General features: G+C 38.9%; 1 protein-coding gene across 7 annotated transcripts in view; it reads left to right on the top strand.

Annotated features, from left to right (window-relative positions):
- The first annotated feature begins 6530 nt into the window (after positions 1 to 6530).
- Positions 6531 to 21209, top strand: part of col15a1a (collagen, type XV, alpha 1a) — an 80147-nt gene continuing 65468 nt past the window's right edge. For 3 of the 7 annotated variants that reach the window (XM_051882879.1, XM_051882878.1, XM_051882877.1), the window contains exons 1-2: positions 6548 to 6767; positions 6870 to 6946. In XM_051882879.1, coding sequence (XP_051738839.1) covers positions 6739 to 6767; positions 6870 to 6946 — 106 coding nt within the window. In that variant the 5' untranslated portion in view covers positions 6548 to 6738. Of the gene's footprint in view, positions 6768 to 6869; positions 6947 to 21209 lie in introns of all 7 variants that reach the window. The other 4 variants (XM_051882881.1, XM_051882875.1, XM_051882874.1 and 1 more) reach the window with 2 other exon arrangements.

Raw genomic sequence — 21209 nt, 5'->3', positions numbered from 1 at the left:
AAGTCGGAATTGCGAGTTACAAAGTCGGAGTTATAAAGTCGGAATTGCGAGTTATAAAGTCAGAATTGCGTGATATAAAGTCGGAGTTATAAAGTTGGAGATATAAAGTCGGAATTGGGAGTTATAAAGTCGTAGTTATGAAGTTCGAGTTATAAAGTCAGAATTGCGAGTTATAAAGTTGGAGATATAAAGTCGGATTTGCGAGATATAAGGTCAGAATTGGGAGTTACAAAGTCTGAGTTATAAAGTCGGAATTGTGAGTTATAAAGTCGGAGATATAAAGTCGGAATTGCGAGTTATAAAGTTGGAGTTATAAAGTTGGATTTGGGAGTTATAAAGTCAGAATTGTGAGTTATAAAGTCAGAGTTATGAAGTCGGATTTGGGAGTTATAAAGTCAGAATTGCGAGACAAAAAGTCGCAATGACCTTTTTTATTTTTTTATTTAGTGGCGGAAACAAGCTTCCATACCTGTCAGTGCTAATGTAAAGATCTCTATGTTGAATCCTGACTTTACCAATGGCAGCTGAGAACACAACGCCTGTGAAGCCTGTGTGTGTGTGTGAGTGTGTGTGTGGTCCGCTGGCACAGCAATCAAACACTGTACGTTCATCGTGTTCCTCTGTTCTAATCTCAGCACAAGGCAGGAGGGACGTTAAAGGAGTCAGACATAGCTAAAGTAAACCTCTCTATTCTGAGTCACTTAAACAGCCACACATGATTCAATCGTCAGATGAAGTCAAATGATGATTTATTAAAGGATTTGGTCAATGTATTATAAGTTTTATTGGCTGCTGTTTTCAAGTCTTCATTTGTAGGCAAATGCAAGTCTACAAGTTAATTGTAATAAATGTGCACTTGTAGTAATCTTTAAAGTGTATTTTTAAAAAAAACTGTACTTGCAAATAAGATAATATTAATGAAATAAAAGGCCACTTAACAGAGCACACGTTAATGACCATGTTTCTTAACACACTAAAGTACTTTAATAATCTTTTGTCATGATTTGAAGTACACTTATTCTGATGTTGACTGTAAAGCACTTGATTGTAATTTTAACTGTAGTGTGTACTTCGATATTAAGTTTAAAGTTAATCTATTTTAAATGTACTAAATTGCAATTTTACACTAAAAAATGCTGGGTTAAAAACAACCCAAGCTGGCATGAAAATGGACAAACTTCTGTTAAAGTATATTTCTGTGTAAGGATATGCTGAAGTGTACTTGTTTTGAGTAGTCATCAAATAAAAATGTCCAAAAAATGGCCTCTAAAACATCTCTTTAAATGTGAGGCCCAAAGAACATCTGTCCAGTCCAGGAATGCTTTCGATTCTCAGGACTGAGTCACGCTGAGTCACGGCGGACCTTGAGCTTCAGACGAGACACAGTCCCACGCTGCCCTTCTCAGCTTCGCTCATGCAAGTATTTTCATACAACAACACCATATTGCCATGGAGATCGTTCCTCCAGCAAGTTAACCTACTTTCTCAATCCCAGAAGGCCTTGCCACATGTGCTCAGCAAAAAAGTTTGATGATTAAAAGGACATTTAGTTTTGAAGACATTCAGAAACTGATAGGGTAGTATTTCGATTCTAGCCAGGGTCCATATGTTTGTGTTAAGAGTGAGAAAATCATTGAGACACAAACCTATGGGACTGTGCCAGTAATTGCGGAATCTCCCAGATGTTCTGTGTTGCAGATACGACGACTTGCAGATCAAGACAAGTGTTGATCAGCGCCAAGTTAGCAACATGTCTGCAGACAGGCACTTTAACCTGGAACAGACAAGCGGGCATCCATGACACGAAACACGCGGCTCTGAACACGGCAGCTCTCGAGTCTGTCAGAGGTGTGTGGTGTCTTGAGGAACGCTCTCAAAGCTTCATGAGGTTTATCAGGATCCACGACGCCGCTGTATCAGGCCGCTGGGCAGCAGGAATGTCTTCTCGCTTTTATCTCCGCTCAACCTCCCAGCCTGTGATGACTGAAGATCCCAGACTAAATGAAATCATCTCTGAGTCAAAGAGACGACCAGTCAGTGGTTTGTTCAAGGTCTTCCCTCACACTGAGCTCATGCTCTTGGCTAAATTCCTTTAACCTGACTATACCAGACTCACAAATGACATCGTTCCACACCTGTACGACTCTCTTTCTCCTGTGGACCATACAAGAAGATGTTTAGAAGCATGTTTATACTGCTTTTTATATAATCAAAACATGCTGCGCTTCAGTTCTTCTGAAGCCACTTGAAACTAAAGCTGTCATTCACTTACCAGACACGCACCTATGTAGCATTTTGCCAAGTTTCCATCTATTTTTTTGCACTGTTCTGTTATCAGCAAAGTTAAAATGTGCAACAACAAAAAAAAGGTTTACAAAATTTGCTGTCTCCTGCCTTTTTCCATCATAGGACCCTATCATACACCCGGCGCAATGTGACGCCAAGGTGTGTTCAGGTGCATTGTTGGCGTGTTGCTATTTTGAGGCAACTGAAAACGACTGCGCCATTGACCAACAAAAACCTGCTCTACAGTCAATGGTTGTCAATTTTTGTTATTTAAAGGGCGTGCTAGTAATATGCACAACGCTCGTACACTCTGCTTGTTACACACACAGGAACACGCCAAATATTAAAAAGAAAAGGATTCCTCTCTGGAGAAGCATTCAGTCTTTTCGCCATGTAAACAACGAATCCACCATGGGGCGAGCGCAACTGGCTTTTAAAGGGAATGGGAGATGAGACTCTGATTGTTTTTTTTGCATGTTACGCCCAAAACACATCCATGACTCATTAAGAGAATAGGTACAGCCCTTTTAGACCATGTGCCTGCGCCCTGCACTTTTGCAACTAGCAAAAGTGGATTCGGACACTCCCTAAGTGCATCTGCGCCATGCATTTCAGACCATGCGCTTAGATCATTAAAATAGGGCCCTTAAGCCTCGTACACACCAGGATGATTATCAGCATTTTTCGGGACGTTATTCGTGTTCATACCCAAGCGATTTTCACTGGCGATGCGCCGAGTGAACGTGCAAATTCACTCCCTGACAGTATATGACGCTTGTGCTTAGTGCTATTGAACGGTAGTGCAAATAAACATATTTATAGACATTAATAAAATTAAAGAAATTGCATATATGGCATATATATGACATGAGGAGATGGTAGTCAAAAACGGTAGTGCAAATAAGTCACAATGACAGTAGTGCAAGTGAACGGTAGTGCAAATAAACAAATTTATGAAATAGACATTCTCAACTATATTTCTTGAATGTAAAATATGTCAGCTGCCAATGTCCCAATATGGCGCTGACATCTTGGAACCCGAGTCTGCGCAGTAGTGAGCAGAAAGTGTAGCCGCGATATCAAGGCCCCGCCCACACTCCTGCAGAATCTGTTAGTACAGTTTACTGCAGAACAACACATTATGTTGGTGTGAAATAAACAGTCATGGAAATGTAGAAATTAAAGCTCCAATCTCCTCCCCCCAAAAAACGAAAAAAGTCTGTTGGTGCCTTAGTGACTCCTTCGCTCAGAGAAGCTGTCAATCAGAGCTGTCAATCATGACATCACACTCTTTTTATAGCATGAAATAACTAACTAAAATCAGAAACGAACACTTACATCAACTCACATCAGCGTGATAAAAACTACTTAAAATGACAGAAGTGTGTAATTTGATTAATTTGTCTCCATCCCATTAGATTACATGGAGAGGGCGGGGTTTATGACCTATACTGCATCCAGCCACCTGGGGGCGATCGAAACGTTTTCGCTTCACTTTTCAGGACTTGTGCAGCACACTTGGTTTCCATCCAGTTAGATGTATCTGATAAAATGGTGTGCGTAATCGAGCAAATTGTCGTAAAAGTTTAGGTGTATCTCTAAAGAAATCTGCCATTGAGCAATTTACCGTACGTCAAACCTGCCCTTGACGCATTTTAATGACATTTGAGTGCTAACGGTGCACAGAATAATTACTTACAGTTCAGTCTGTTCCTTACATGAAGATATTGTAAAGGTTCAGATGATTTGAAACGTAGTATATGGATATTTTTATGGTAATTTTATTGTGTGTTCTGCCCTTTTTGATTTGAATAGAAAAGAACATTAACATAACTTACCTTTCGATGCTCCACATTAAATTACATTTTAGCAAATCATTTTTTGGTACTTTTTTAAACACATATTTATGTTTAAGCTATGCTTAATTTATCTCAAAATGTGTTTGCTGTTTGTTGCCATAGATGGTGTAACGCCCTTAAAAATTGGGCAGCAATTCTGGGAAAACCCCTGTCATTCTCAAAACTGGAAGAAAACATCATTTCATGCAGATCCTCTGAGAATTACCACATTTCACTTATTACACTGGGGTTTAAAAACAACCCATGTTGGGCTGAAAATGGACAAACCCAGCGGTTGGGTTAAATGTTTGCCTAACCTGCTGGGTAGTTTTATTTAACTCACCTATTGTTTAAAAATGACTGTATTGCTTGCTTAAAATGAACCCAAAGTATGTTGGAAAGTAACATTTATTAATGATTTAATTGTTACATGACTGCAGATATACCCATTAAATTAATTTAGTGTCCAAATGAATGCATGCAATCACTCCATCTACTCCATCTAAAAATGCATGTCCACCCTTTTAGAAATATATTACTAACACAAATCCATTGGGTTGGACATGCAGACGTGACATCAGAGGTTCAGCAGGTTTATGAATGACTGGCAGATATTGTGGTCTCTGGTGAACGGTGAATAATTGACCAGATCCCTCAGTGAGTGAGTGCGTCTTTCCAGCTGAGGTCGTGTTGCCATCGCTTCACTAGCAAGTCATTTCAGTCCTGGAAGTAACATCCACTGAAACAAATGATTTAGTGTGATGTTTGCAGAAGTATAAAGTGTTCATTTCTGTTCATCTGTCAATCCCTCATTCTTTAATATGTAGGAACGTGACTGATGTGGAGTGAGACGCCTTAAACTCAGTCATCACTCCCCTATTTCTTCTTTTTTCTTTTATGTAATTTATGTATGTTTAATGCAATTTTTAAGACCCCAAAAAGTATTTGGAGAAGTCACTCAATCTTTGAAATGTATTATTTCAAACCAAGGTTTAACAAAGGTTAGTAATTTTTTATTTAAACTTATAATACTGTAGGAAGATACTATATATAAAAAAAATAACGTTTTACTGTAACATTACACTCTAAAAAATGTTGGGTTAAAACAACCCAAGTTGGGTTGAAAATGGACAAACCCAGCGGTTGGGTTAAATGTTTGCCCAACCTGCTGGGTAGTTTTATTTAACCCAACTATTGTTTAAAAATGACTATATGGCTGGCTTAAAATTAATAAATATTCATTTCCAACATATTTTGGGTTCATTTTACAATAGTTGAGTTAAATAAAACTACCCAGCAAACATTTAACCCAACCGCGGGGGTTAGTCCTTTTTTAACCCAACTTGGGTTGTTTTAACCCAGCATCTTTTAGGATAAGTTTATTCCATGTATTATTGTTTATTATTTTTCATTTATTATTTACTCTGCATAGATGGACAAAAAAAAAAAAATGGACAAACCCAGCGAATGGGTTGTTTTAACCCAGCAGTTGGGTTAAATGTTTGTCCAACCTGCTAAGTAGTTTTATTTAACTCAACTATTGTTTAAAAATGACTGTATTGTTGCTTAAAATGAACCTAAAGTATGTTGGAAATGAACATTAATATGTTTGATAAATGAACATTTATCAATAAGTTTAATGAATAATAATTAAACAATAAACATTTATTAAATTTCTTATTAATAAATGTTCACCTTTTGATTATTATTGTTTCCTCTAGTAATTATGTGTCTGATTTTTAATTTCCAACATATTTTGGGTTCATTTTAAACCAGACATATTGTCATTTTTAAACAATAGTTGAGTTAAAGAAAACTACCTAGCACGTTGGACAAACATTTAACCCAGTCGCTGGGTTTGTCCATTTTTAACCCAGCATTTTTATCTGTATAATGTAAAGTGAATTTAACAGGCAAAGTGACAGTCGAGGCATGTTGTCACACTAAAGTGAGCCATTAAATATGTGCTATTTAATACTTTTGAAGCTAATTTTAGTACAAAAGCTATTCATGAAACAGCAAAACATGCTTTATTGACCTTATAGTTATGTGATAAGATCATGTGAGGCGATTCGCTCTCCATATGAAGTATTTCTCTGGTTCTCAGATGTAAGAAGGTCGTGTTCTTGATGAACTTCTTTAGGACAGAGTATGAACTTACATGTACAATCTCAGAAAAGTGAAGTTAGTTCGGAGAAAAACTTTTAAGATGCTTTTGTGTCTTTTTGAGACTACTGTATTTTATATAGGCTATCTCTCATGCTTTGGCTTCTGCAAGGTAACACAAATACATTACTACATTATTCTGTCTCATGAAGCACATCCTGCTATATAGATTGCAGTCACATACAAGCAGCCCCATGTGAAGAGGAGAGAGCATGTGAAGTCACAGATGAACGGTGTGATGTTTGTTGAGGGATTTAAATCTGAATCATTTGGATGTGGAAGGTTGAGGAGGTGGGGTGCTGCTCCACGGCTCGTATTTCAGAGTTTGAGGGAGTCTGTCCGAACTGAGACTGCCTTTGTTCACGTGGAGCTGCTCTCAGTCCCGGTGGGTGTGCGGAGAGAGAGATACCGAGTCTCTAACGGGACCGACACCTTCTGAACCCGAGACATGGCTCGTGCAAGAGTTTCATCGCTCAGGTGAATGAACTTTCCTCCACTGCCATGTGCTTTCTATATTTCATTCATTTCATTTTGAGAAACATCTGGCCTCAGCTCATCTTCATCTGTATTTCTGATCAGCAGAGTTTGGATCTGGAGGATCATTATTACTGTGAGCTGCTTCTGTTCTCCCGCGAGCGCCTTTTCCTTCGACTCAGGTATGTCACTTCATTAACACTTTGAGAAATTAAACCAGACGTATTTATATGTTCTACAAATATATATATGCTGCAGAAAATATGGTTAGCGGTGGTGGATGTCCGATTAATGAACGACTCGTTCTTTTGAATCGGATCTTCTTAATGAATCTGTCGAACCGGTTTGCAATACCGATCTAGAATCGGCCTCGTTTAACTGAGAATGAATCGTGTCTTTTGAACCTGTCCTGTGGGAAGCCCGACATTGGTTTTATGCACAATTTTGCGAGTACAAGAGGATTAGGAAAAGCAGCTGGGAAATTTGACTGATGGGGCAAAAAGTAAGTTACTTTAATGGACTAATAGATGTGTTTGTGAGTTGATTGAATCTGTCCTACCGACGAAACGGAGTTGATTTTATTAAGTGACAGCATTTTATAACGCGCAAAAAACTTACGTTTCTTTCAGCCGAGAGATGCAAATGAATTTTAGTAGCCTACTGTTGAATGTAAAGGCTTTATATTTAGTTTCTAAATGATTGTTTACATGAACTGAATCATGGCTGCAACATGTGGCTTCACACAGAGTTATTTAGGTGTTTTCGAGCGTGTGAACTGGACGTCATGGTCACGGGATGACGTAATTGCGTCATGGCGTTAAATAATCGCTTTTTCGAAGCGATTCTTTGAAACGACTTCGACTGAATCGATTCGTGAAAATGAGTCGAACTTCACTAGGGGGCAACAGAAATGAAACCCTGTTCTGTTTCTGAGGTAATTTAACTATTTTAATGTTGATTTCAATGTTTTTGTATGGAGCCCCGCACATGACATGCAGGAAAAAAGTAGTAAGCTAAATAGTGCACACGATTTACAATTTTTTTCCCTCGGTTTACTAAGTTGTATGCACGATTTAGCAAATCGAGGGAACTAAATAGTAAATTGTGCGCACGATTTAGCAAATCGAGGGAACTAAATAGTAAATCGTATGCACGAGTTAGCAAACTGAGGGAACGAAATAGTAAATCGTGTGTACGATTTCGCGAATCGAGGGAATGAAATAGTAAATCGTACGCACGAGTTAGCAAACTGAGGGAACGAAATAGTAAATCGTGTGCACGATTTAGCAAATCGAGGGAACTAAATAGTAAATCGTGCGCACGATTTCGCAAATCGAGGGAACGAAATAGTAAATCGTACGCACGAGTTAGCAAACTGAGGGAACGAAATAGTAAATCGTGCACATGATTTAGCAAATCAAGGGAACAAAATAGTAAATTGTGTGTACGATTTAGCAAATTGAGGGAACTAAATAGTAAATCGTGCGCACGATTTCGCAAATTGAGGGAATGAAATAGTAAATTGTGCGCACGATTTAGCAAATCGAGGGAACGGAATAGTAAATCGTGCACATGATTTAGCAAATCAAGGGAACAAAATAGTAAATCGTGTGTACGATTTTGCAAATCGAGGGAACAAAATAGTAAATCGTGTGTACGATTTTGCAAATCGAGGGAATGAAATAGTAAATCGTACGCACGAGTTAGCAAACTGAGGGAACGAAATAGTAAATCGTGCACATGATTTAGCAAATCAAGGGAACAAAATAGTAAATCGTGTGTACGATTTCGCAAATTGAGGGAATGAAATAGTAAATCGTGCGCACGATTTCGCAAATTGAGGGAATGAAATAGTAAATTGTGCGCACGATTTAGCAAATCGAGGGAACGGAATAGTAAATCGTGCACATGATTTAGCAAATCAAGGGAACAAAATAGTAAATCGTGTGTACGATTTTGCAAATCGAGGGAACAAAATAGTAAATCGTGTGTTTACGATTTAGCAAATCGAGGGAACGAAATAGTAAATCGTACGCACGAGTTAGCAAACTGAGGGAACGAAATAGTAAATCGTGCACATGATTTAGCAAATCAAGGGAACAAAATAGTAAATCATGTGTATGATTTTGCAAATCGAGGGAACAAAATAGTAAATCCTGTGTTTACGATTTTGCAAATCGAGGGAACGAAATAGTAAATTGTGTGCACGATTTAGCAAATCGAGGGAACAAAATAGTAAATCCTGTGTTTACGATTTTGCAAATCGAGGGAACGAAATAGTAAATTGTGTGCACGATTTAGCAAATCGAGGGAACGGAATAGTAAATCGTGCACATGATTTAGCAAATCAAGGGAACAAAATAGTAAATCGTGTGTACGATTTTGCAAATCGAGGGAACAAATAGTAAATCGTGTGTTTACGATTTAGCAAATCGAGGGAACGAAATAGTAAATCGTACGCACGAGTTAGCAAACTGAGGGAACGAAATAGTAAATCGTGCACATGATTTAGCAAATCAAGGGAACAAAATAGTAAATCATGTGTATGATTTTGCAAATCGAGGGAACAAAATAGTAAATCCTGTGTTTACGATTTTGCAAATCGAGGGAACGAAATAGTAAATTGTGTGCACGATTTAGCAAATCGAGGGAACAAAATAGTAAATCCTGTGTTTACGATTTTGCAAATCGAGGGAACGAAATAGTAAATTGTGTGCACGATTTAGCAAATCGAGGGAACGGAATAGTAAATCGTGCACATGATTTAGCAAATCAAGGGAACAAAATAGTAAATCGTGTGTACGATTTTGCAAATCGAGGGAACAAAATAGTAAATCGTGTGTTTACGATTTAGCAAATCGAGGGAACGAAATAGTAAATCGTACGCACGAGTTAGCAAACTGAGGGAACGAAATAGTAAATCGTGCACATGATTTAGCAAATCAAGGGAACAAAATAGTAAATCATGTGTATGATTTTGCAAATCGAGGGAACAAAATAGTAAATCCTGTGTTTACGATTTTGCAAATCGAGGGAACGAAATAGTAAATTGTGTGCACGATTTAGCAAATCGAGGGAACAAAATAGTAAATCCTGTGTTTACGATTTTGCAAATCGAGGGAACGAAATAGTAAATTGTGTGCACGATTTAGCAAATCGAGGGAACGGAATAGTAAATCGTGCACATGATTTAGCAAATCAAGGGAACAAAATAGTAAATCGTGTGTACGATTTTGCAAATCGAGGGAACAAAATAGTAAATCGTGTGTACGATTTTGCAAATCGAGGAAATGAAATAGTAAATCGTACGCACGAGTTAGCAAACTGAGGGAACGAAATAGTAAATCGTGCACATGATTTAGCAAATCAAGGGAACAAAATAGTAAATCGTGTGTACGATTTCGCAAATTGAGGGAATGAAATAGTAAATCGTGCGCACGATTTCGCAAATTGAGGGAATGAAATAGTAAATTGTGCGCACGATTTAGCAAATCGAGGGAACGGAATAGTAAATCGTGCACATGATTTAGCAAATCAAGGGAACAAAATAGTAAATCGTGTGTACGATTTTGCAAATCGAGGGAACAAAATAGTAAATCGTGTGTTTACGATTTAGCAAATCGAGGGAACGAAATAGTAAATCGTACGCACGAGTTAGCAAACTGAGGGAACGAAATAGTAAATCGTGCACATGATTTAGCAAATCAAGGGAACAAAATAGTAAATCATGTGTATGATTTTGCAAATCGAGGGAACAAAATAGTAAATCCTGTGTTTACGATTTAGCAAATCGAGGGAACGAAATAGTAAATTGTGTGCACGATTTAGCAAATCGAGGGAACAAAATAGTAAATCGTGCGCACGATTTACTTTTTTCTTGCACGTCATGTGCAGGGCTCCATATTTTTGCATTTGAATGTTTCTGCTAATGTAAACTTTAATCTACAATTAAGATTCATCCCAAATCAATGTTTTGTACATGTATTTTGTAAGTAGCTGTGTAGTAGCCTAATTAAAAACCAAACCCCTTCAGGGTGATACCAGACCCATAATCACTCATTACAGGCAGGCTGTTTCTCTGTATTTCTCGTTGATGCAATGATTCATTATGATGTCCATATGGATTTCTGTTAATTTTGTGCTATATAGTTTTTCCTTAATAGTTTTAAGGCACAATGGCTCCATTACTGTATCCAGGTGAGGCTCATAGTTTTGTGAGGGAGCTCAAGGTCACAGAAGGTGCCATAGTGGGATAAACCCCCATTCTTTACCTCAATTACCCTCATAATGACAGATAGTTGGCACAGTTACTCTGTTCGGTCGAAACAGCAAGCAATTTGACATTATAGCAAGCGGCGAAACTCGAGAAATCTTTCCCTAAGGATGACATCATGTCCACAAAAGCTGTATTGTGTTCCATCTGTAAAATAATGCAGAGCTGTTCATTCTCACTCCAGATGGGACGTGTGCCAGAGGATTGCATTCTTGACCTCGGGTTATGTTCATGATGAACTTAATATGTTTTAAGGGATTGCATGGCTTCAATAACTCTCTGCTTGGAAATCAGCTGATATGTGACACATTACACCAAATGCAGACAAAAAGCTTCTGAATGCTCACCTGAAAATGAAAATTCTGTCGTCACCTTCACATTCAAAGCAATCAAAGTCATTTGGGTCTAATGTTGTTTTAGATCTCATTGCATTTCATTGCATGGACAAAAATCACTGAAACATTCTTTAAAACATGAAATGAAATGAGTGTGAGTAAAAGATGACAAATGTTTAATCTTACGGTGAACTTTCCTTGTAAGCTAGAAGAAAGAGCGTGGCATGAGATTATGCTCCTGAGATCTTTTGTGATTCAAATTTCACAAGAACTCCTGTAATATATAATGATAGATCATTGTGCAGAGCTCGGCCAGCAGACGGACTGATTTGGGACAAATATTTCCAGCCCCAGCTGTAAACACAAAGGAAATAGAGCTGTTGCCACAGAAACGACCCTTCTGAATGTTTTTTGAGAGAGCAGCTGCTTTTCTAATTCAAATGTTTGTTTGATGCACAAACTTCACATCTTAAACAGCGTTTGGCCTCTTGCTCAAGGTCTCTTGCTGTGTCCAGAGTTTGCCATTGGCTGCTCTTGTTTAATGTGCCAGTTAAATGTAGTACAGTACACTCTAAAAAATGCTGGGTTAAAAACAACCCAAGTTGGGTTGAAACTGGACAAACCCAGCGGTTGGGCAAACATTTAATCCAATCACTGGGTTAAAACAACCCAATCGCTGGGTTTGTCCATTTTCAACCCAACTTGGGTTGTTTTTAACCCATTTTTTAGAGTGCGGAATCTACCTGGATTCAAACACCTTTTCCCACTCAATTTCCCTCAAGCGGTCTTTATATCACACTGACCCAACTTTAGCCTGGCTCAATGCAAAAAGATGCAAATGGAGAGTTTTAGTCATGTTCTCCAGGGCTTTGATTTCCTGTAGTTTTGGTTCCTCTGTTCTTGTTTAGTTTGTATTACAGTTACTTATCTTCTTAACTTCAGAATCGGCCCTAGTGTGGATGCTGACAGCTTGTATTAACCGCAGGAATGGAGGCCAACCTTCTGTAATGGATCCAACTGTTGAAGAATTGTCTTAAAACATTCGAAACCTTGACCCACTCTCAGAAAACAAACCCGAGATCTTGAGACTCTTGACTGCTTTTCCACTGAAGCTGTTCAGTCCTGGACTAAAGACCTCCTGGGAAAACTACTGTACTGTAAAAGGCAACATCTTTTTGAATGAGATGTTCATTTTGAGGTTCAGGTTTTTGAAGTTCTCTATGAGTTTAACCTTGGCATCCTGACCAGATGTCCCACATTGGCTTTTATATGTCATGGCCTCCTAATGTCAATGAGGGGTTTATTCTCTTAAAAATGGGATTTTTCGCAGCAATGCCATGGAAGAACCATTTTTTTTGGAAGAACCATCAGTTCTTAAAAGAACCATGTTTTTCTTAGTTCAAAGGACATTTTAATAATCTGAAGAAGCTTTTTCCACTATAAAGAAGCTTTTGTGCAATGGAAAGAGAACCCAGCAGCATTCTGTAAACATTTTGTAAAACTTAAAGAAGTAAACAACAACAAGCAACAAATTAGTTTCAGTAGAGCTGGCTGCATCAGAGCCAAATAGCGCATTTCAAAATTAAATTATTTTATCGGCAAATCGGTTTTGAAAATTACAGATAACCATAAAAATGCTTAATATCGCCGCCGATAATCGGCTAGACCGATAATTGGTCGACCACTAGTCTAATTGTCTGACCTTTAATTTGTCGATACACTCTAAAAAATGCTGGGTTAAAATCAACCCAAGTTGGGTTGAAATTGGACAAACCCAGCGATTGGGTTGTTTTTTACCCAGCGGTTGGGTTAAATGTTTGCCCAACCTGCTGGGTAGTTTTATTAAACTCAACTATTCATTTTAAGCCAGCCATATAGTAATTTTTAAACAATAGTTGGGTTAAATAAAACTGCCCAGCAGGTAGGGCAAACATTTAACCCAACCGCTGGGTGAAAAACAACCCAATCGCTGGGTTTGTCCATTTTTAATCCAACTTGTTTAAATTCTAGCTGTCATTTCCTGAAGTCTATCATACAATCACATTTCTTTAGGGTTTCTTGACAGGATCTCTTACTGATTTAGTGAGGTTAAGTGGGAAAGTAATTAGCCGGCTAAACTCTCACCATATCATAAAAATGACTTCCTCCTATTCTTTGGCTTTACGCTCTTCCTTAGACATTTGGAGAAGACAGAGATCGCCATTTGTGAGTAGAACAGAATCAAGTGTCTGAATTTTTCCAATTAAGCGATCAAATAATTAAACCCAGCTGTCTGACAGTCTTCCTTTCTCTCTTTTATATATAATGTGAAGGACAATACTATTCGGATACTACCATGAATATTTTGATTTTCCTTCATATAATCTGCAGCGATGTTTGTCTGGGTGTGTATGTGGCGTTCAGTCAGATGTGTGTTGCATAATGTAGTTGCTGTAAGGGAATGTATTAGGACATCGCTCAAACGCTGTGTTATGTGAAAGGTTCGGATTGACAGCGTGAGGAGATTTTTCTTCTTCCACTCTGACACGTCTGCCTCCAATTTCTGGAAAATATTAGGCGACGGATAAAACTCCATCAAAGGAAATGTGCAACAAGAATGGTAAAAGACGTCTCATCCTTTCCCTCACTGGCTGGAGACCTGAGAGTCAATGCTGGAAGAGAGAGACAGTGGCATGGTCTACTGGTTTATGGTTTAGTGGCTGTTTAAACATTACTCAGTCAAAGAACTCTCCTAGAACAGCATCGAGAACAGGATGACCGTATTTAGCTGAGATATGTTTAAGGCCACTGTGAAGAAGTCTTAATGATGCCTGTTTATCATCTGTCGCTGAGCAATCCAAGCTGTCCTTCCTGAGAGGCCTGTGCCATCTCTAGTATGCTTCGTATCAACACACACGAGCTGTTGCGGCTCACTGGACCTATTCCTAGGACAAATAGGCTGCTGTTGTGTACATCACAGTGTAGATATAGCAAGTGGACTTCATAACAAGCATATATATTATAAACTATCCACCCCATTCCCATATAGATACACTTGATCTATGACATACAGTATTCAAGCTCTCATAAGCTCCAAAAAGCATGAAAAGATCTTTAAAATAGATGATGGAGAGTGTTTGTGCTCCTTTTCCTATTATGTCATGACAACAGGAATGTTCCCCGGGATGAGGAATATTTTTGCCATCTGGGCAGGAATGAAGGCCGAGAATGGATGAAATGTCCATGAGACACAAACCAAAACAGGAAAGCATGACTGGATGGTTCCATGGCCTTGATGACACATCACAGCGTTAGAAAAACATATTCCCATTGTTTGCTTTCGACATATAGCTGTCTGAGTAAATGGAGTGGTCCTACTGATCTTTGACCTTGGGAAAATATAGATATACCCTAAAACATGCTGGGTTAAAAACAACCCAAGTTGGGTTGAAAATGGACAAACCCAGCGATTGGGTTGTTTTAACCCAGCAATTGGGTTAAATGTTTTATTTAACCAAAGTCCCTGTAAGACAAGTCATTTCACTCGGTGGCCATCTTTGAAACGCCTCTCGGGCATGCAAGTGCAGCTCCTATCTCTTTGAATGAGGAAACATCAAATTCTCCAAAGCTGTTTGCCAAGCTTTTGATTAAATTTCATGTTTGAAATCACCAATAAAATCTGACAACAACTGTCTCATAATTTTTTTTTCCAAACGCTCGAATCATGACAAAAAAACTGTATTTTTTAGGCTGGATCAAACTAATGCGCATGCGCAGACCTAAACGCGCGTCTCTTGTGCCTCGTTTCGGAGGCGCGCGTCTGACTGTTTTTTATAGAAACTGGTGCTTCTAACGGCCGCTGCAGTGACGCAATGACTTTACCAGTCGGCGATTGGCTCTTATTTTGAAGGCAGGACTTATTCCGCCATATTGCACGTTACACTTTCTCCCATTCAAAACAATACGAGTGACACGTCTTGTGTTATTCTATAGTCTTTGATTTAACTCAACTATTGTTTAAAAATTACTATATGGCTGGCTAAAAATGAACCCAACATAGGTTGGAAATTAAAAATCAGACACATAATTACTAGAGGCAACAATAATACATTTTTTAATAAGCAATGTAACAAATGTTTATTGTTTAATTATTATTCATTAATGTTCAATTATTAAACATATTAATAAATGTTAATTCCAAACATAATTTGGGTTCATATTAAGCAAGCAATACACAACAACCCATTTGCTGGGTTAAAACAGCACAATCGCTGGGTTAAAACAACCCAATCGCTGGGTAAAACAAGCCATTCCCTGGGTTAAAACAACACAATTGCTGGGTTAAAACAACCCTTTCGCTGGGTTAAAGCCAACCTTTCGCTGGGTTAAAACAGCCCAATCGCTGGGTTAAAACAGCCCAATCGCTGGGTTAAAACAAGCCATTCGCTGGGTTAAAGCAAACCAATCGCTGGGTTAAAACAACCCTTTCACTGTGTTAAAACAACCCAATCGCTGGGTAAAAACAGCCCATTCGCTGGGTTAAAACAAGCCGTTCGCTGGGTTAAAACAACCCATTCGCTAGGTTAAAACAACCCATTCGCTGGGTTAAAACAGCCCATTCGCTGGGTTAAAACAAGCCATTCCCTGGGTTAAAACAACACAATTGCTGGGTTAAAACAACCCTTTCGCTGGGTTAAAACAACCCAATCGCTGGGTTAAAACAGCCCATTCGCTGGGTTAAAACAACCCAATCGCTGGGTTAAAACAACCCATTCGCTGGGTTAAAACAACCCATTCGCTGGGTTAAAACAGCACAATCGCTGGGTTAAAACAACCCAATCGCTGGGTTAAAACAACCCAATCGCTGGGTAAAACAAGCCATTCCCTGGGTTAAAACAGCCCATTCGCTGGGTAAAACAAGCCATTCCCTGGGTTAAAACAACACAATTGCTGGGTTAAAACAACCCTTTCGCTGGGTTAAAGCCAACCTTTCGCTGGGTTAAAACAGCCCATTCGCTGGGTTAAAACAAGCCATTCGCTGGGTTAAACCAACCCATTCGCTGGGTTAAAACAACCCATTCGCTAGGTTAAAACAACCCATTCGCTGGGTTAAAACAGCCCATTCGCTGGGTTAAAACAAGCCATTCCCTGGGTTAAAACAACACAATTGCTGGGTTAAAACAACCCTTTCGCTGGGTTAAAACAACCCAATCGCTGGGTTAAAACAGCCCATTCGCTGGGTTAAAACAACCCAATCGCTGGGTTAAAACAACCCATTCGCTGGGTTAAACCAACCCATTCGCTGGGTTAAAACAACCCATTCGCTGGGTTAAAACAGCCCATTCGCTGGGTTAAAACAACCCATTCGCTGGGTTAAAACAGCCCATTCGCTGGGTTAAAACAAGCCATTCCCTGGGTTAAAACAACACAATTGCTGGGTTAAAACAACCCTTTCGCTGGGTTAAAACAACCCAATCGCTGGGTTAAAACAGCCCATTCGCTGGGTTAAAACAACCCAATCGCTGGGTTAAAACAACCCATTCGCTGGGTTAAAACAACCCATTCGCTGGGTTAAAACAGCACAATCGCTGGGTTAAAACAACCCAATCGCTGGGTTAAAACAACCCAATCGCTGGGTAAAACAAGCCATTCCCTGGGTTAAAACAGCCCATTCGCTGGGTAAAACAAGCCATTCCCTGGGTTAAAACAACACAATTGCTGGGTTAAAACAACCCTTTCGCTGGGTTAAAGCCAACCTTTCGCTGGGTTAAAACAGCCCATTCGCTGGGTTAAAACAAGCCATTCGCTGGGTTAAAACAACCCAATCGCTGGGTTAAAACAGCACAATCGCTGGGTTAAAACAACCCAATCGCTGGGTTAAAACAACCCAATCGCTGGGTAAAACAAGCCATTCCCTGGGTTAAAACAGCCCATTCGCTGGGTAAAACAAGCCATTCCCTGGGTTAAAACAACACAATTGCTGGGTTAAAACAACCCTTTCGCTGGGTTAAAGCCAACCTTTCGCTGGGTTAAAACAGCCCATTCGCTGGGTTAAAACAAGCCATTCGCTGGGTTAAACCAACCCATTCGCTGGGTTAAAACAACCCATTCGCTGGGTTAAAACAGCCCATTCGCTGGGTTAAAACAACCCAATCTCTGGGTTAAACCAACCCATTCGCTGGGTTAAAACAACCCATTCGCTGGGTTAAAACAGCACAATCGCTGGGTAAAACAAGCCATTCCCTGGGTTAAAACAACACAATTGCTGGGTTAAAACAACCCTTTCGCTGGGTTAAAGCAAACCTTTCGCTGGGTTAAAACAGCCCAATCGCTGGGTTAAAACAACCCAATCGCTGGGTTAAAACAAGCCATTCGCTGGGTTAAAACAACCCAATCACTGGGTTAAAACAAATCATTTACTGGTTTAAAAGAACAACCGAATCGCTGGTTTTGTCCATTTTCAACCCAGCTTGGGTTGTTTTTAACCCAGCATATTTTAGGCATAGTGTAGGTGAATACATGTTTTTTTGGTCTTCCTATGAGATTTTAAAGAGAGATTGGAAGATACTCTCTTTCTCTCTCTCTATATATATACTATTTTTCAATATATAAGAATACTTTTTAGCTATTAAATGTAATGCTCCTTTGTAGTTGGTTATTCAAGGCATCTTTCTTTATTTGGCCTCTTTTTATTTGCATTTATTGCCCTTAAAAGGTTGACTGTTCAGTAAAAAACTCACTAGGCTGGACTTTCATGACTCAGACACCAAGGTGATTGAGTGTAGAGGTTTTCAGAAAGCATGAGAGACACTGTTTATTTCAACCCAGACTCACTGGAAAAATGTGCCTGCGGCGAAATATTACATTACTTCTTGCACGTTTCATGACACTTTCAAAGTGAAACAGGTAAATGGGAATCTGGCAACATTGTATTATGTTGGTTGTTGTATCACGGTAGTTCGGAAATGAAATGTCTGGTGAAAGTCGCTAAAAAGATTAATGCTCTATGGTGTTTGAAAATAACATTGCATTAAACCTTACCGATGTTATTTCAGCTGCTTCTGCAAGTCATGTTTCACAGGACTCGATTCACATCACAAGAGCAGTGCTGTATCAGGTGAGCAAGTTCACTTAGTCAGAAAAGCCAAATATATGGAGCTGCTTATGTGATGCAAACATCACAACGTATCAGTTTACAAATCATGCACTATGGCAAAACATGGTATCATGCAAGGAACCAAATGAAAATAACTCCTTATTAAAAGACATTTGTAATCATCATTTGTGTGAAAAAGGAATAAAAGTTGTTGGTAGGGATGCACCGATCCGCCTTTTTAGCTTCCGATACCTGGGATTCAGTATCGGCCGATACCGATACCGATCCGATAGTAGTAATAATAAAAAAGTGCTAAATTACCTAATAAACTGTATGCCTCACTGTGTGGAAGAAACTGGGATCATTCTTTTGTGCAAGGTATCAGGCTTGACTTAAACATTACTTTCCTAACTTTGTAAAACAAAATAACAAACAGACACAAATGTAGTGAATTATTTATTAAATAACTGTGCATCAGTGCGACAACTGTAAATAAACCAATAGCTTCACTAGCTTGGCAGACATTCAAAATAAACAGGAGTCCAGCTGATTCCTTCATCCATGACTCATGGCTTGTTTTTCATGAATGTTTGAGTCATACATGACGTAAACTAAATATATTTATATATAAATATAGGCTATACTATAAAATTTAAAATACATTTCTTTTAAATTTATAGCGTTTTTTTTTTTAATGAGGCAGCAACATATGATAAATAGGACAGAACAAAAAATGCTATTGACAATCTTTCATTGCACAGAAGTATTATAATATGAACGGCTCCTACACAAAGCACTTATGCGCATCCCGTGTGCAGAATGATGCGCTTGAAGAGTCACAGCGCGCAGCGGCAGCGCTCCGCATTGAAAAGTTCAAAGCACAAAGTGAAGATATATTGATGCGTATTGTATTACCGGTATCATTGTCTACAGATGAAGTATAATAATAGAAACATTGATTCATGGAGGGTGTTTCATTGTGTTGACTGTCGTAACCGAACGCGACACGCAGTTTGAATGTTGAATGCAGAATGACTGACAGCCGCAGCGGAGGGACGCATTTACGTGAACTTTAATTTAACGACTTAAATATTTATCTGTACCTCAAATTAAACTATGGAATGGCTTCAGAACACTTGGAATATAATGCACGGAAAATTTATGGTGCTTTTTAATGTTTTTGTGCCTTTTGTGGATCTTAACAATAACACAGAATAGTACACGCACAGTATCGGATTTGGATCGGTTCCATCCGGCCGATACCCGATCCAGCAAAAATGGCAGTATCGGAGCCGATACCCGATCTGAATATCGGATCGGTGCATCCAGTTGTTGGTGTTTATTTCACCTGAACACTGCAGTAAATTCTATGTCTATGTACATTTTTTGGCTTTTGCAAAGATGTAGGTAGAGGCACGTTTTTCCAGTGAGAACAAGAACAAATGTAGGGCGGGGCTTGATTTTGTCTGTGGGGAATTGATTGGATGGTTGTGGTTTGCTATTGGTGGATCTCATGTGAGTGACACAACTGTTGTTGTGCTTTTTTTTATAGCGTTGCTGAAATGAGTCAGTGGAAATTTCTGCTCAGTTCTGGACAATAGGAGGTCTAGGGGAGTAAATGTTTTTAACATTGCCAACAAAGACAGGATATGACCTTCCTGCCATCAAATGTATAGCCATACAGCTTCACAGCAAAGCAGGCAAAACGCAGTAAAAGTTACCATTTATAGAGTTGTTACATGAAGGATGTGAAATAAATGACAGGGAATGTTTAATGATAGTGTGAACAGATGCATCAATGAGTTCCTACTACTTTTAATTTCCTGTTTAAAATGTGTTTGATGGTGAATATTGAAGTGTTTCTAATTGCTGACGCAGTCATTCAGTGTTCAAAGGCAAGTTACATTAGTGTCAGTCTTGTGAAATACCAACACAATCTCCTGACAATATTATGTTTTGATGAATTGGTGGCTATACTTTTCATATTGAATATATATGAATTCAATGCTGGGGCTCCTTAAAACAGGATGGACTCTGATTGACTGTCAGTGTTTTTATCATTCATCAGCTGGAAGAAATCGTTCTGAAAGTGATTCCAACGAAATCGTTTCACTGTGTCGTTATTGTTATAGTTGCACTGTGGACTCTTTCACATATTCTTTCACATTTAGAAAGATTTTTAGAACTATATTTGTATCGTTATTAGTGTTGTCAAAAGTACCGACCACCAAGTCGGTACTAAAATTTTAAAAATATGATGCTTTGAGCGCTGTTGAGTGGATTCGTAAACACCTCTGATTGGCCATTGTGCTCACGTGCTCATCAGATATGTCTGTGATTGGCTTTGATCAGCATAAGCTCATATTCTGGCTGTTTGGACACAGAGCGACCACCTGCTGTCTTGTAAAGTGGCAAACTGTTAGACACTCAGATGAATTGCAGCTGCATCACATTTCTAAGGTACAACATCACTGTAATGCATGTCGCCTTCCCACAAACACAACATCATTGGCTAATTGTTCTGACTCAGCTCCAGCTCCAGTTTTCTCCTCCAAACCTCTCACTCCAAACCCAAACAGATCATTTGAGCTGCTAATCACAGCTTTCCCGCTATCTTGATTAGACTGTTAAAAGCTTAATGGAGAAAGCCACTACTGGCATTTAAGATAAGGTTAATTTCTTTTGTGTAGAACAGACTGTCTACACCAAACACAAAACGCACTGGTGACGCTGCCAGAAGTGACTTGCCGTCAGATGCAAAA

The sequence above is a fragment of the Ctenopharyngodon idella genome, chromosome 23 (assembly GCF_019924925.1).
Source record: "Ctenopharyngodon idella isolate HZGC_01 chromosome 23, HZGC01, whole genome shotgun sequence".
Lineage (NCBI taxonomy): Eukaryota > Metazoa > Chordata > Actinopteri > Cypriniformes > Xenocyprididae > Ctenopharyngodon > Ctenopharyngodon idella.
The sequence above is the reverse complement of the archived record's forward strand: the minus strand, read 5'-3'. Positions and strand labels throughout refer to the sequence as shown.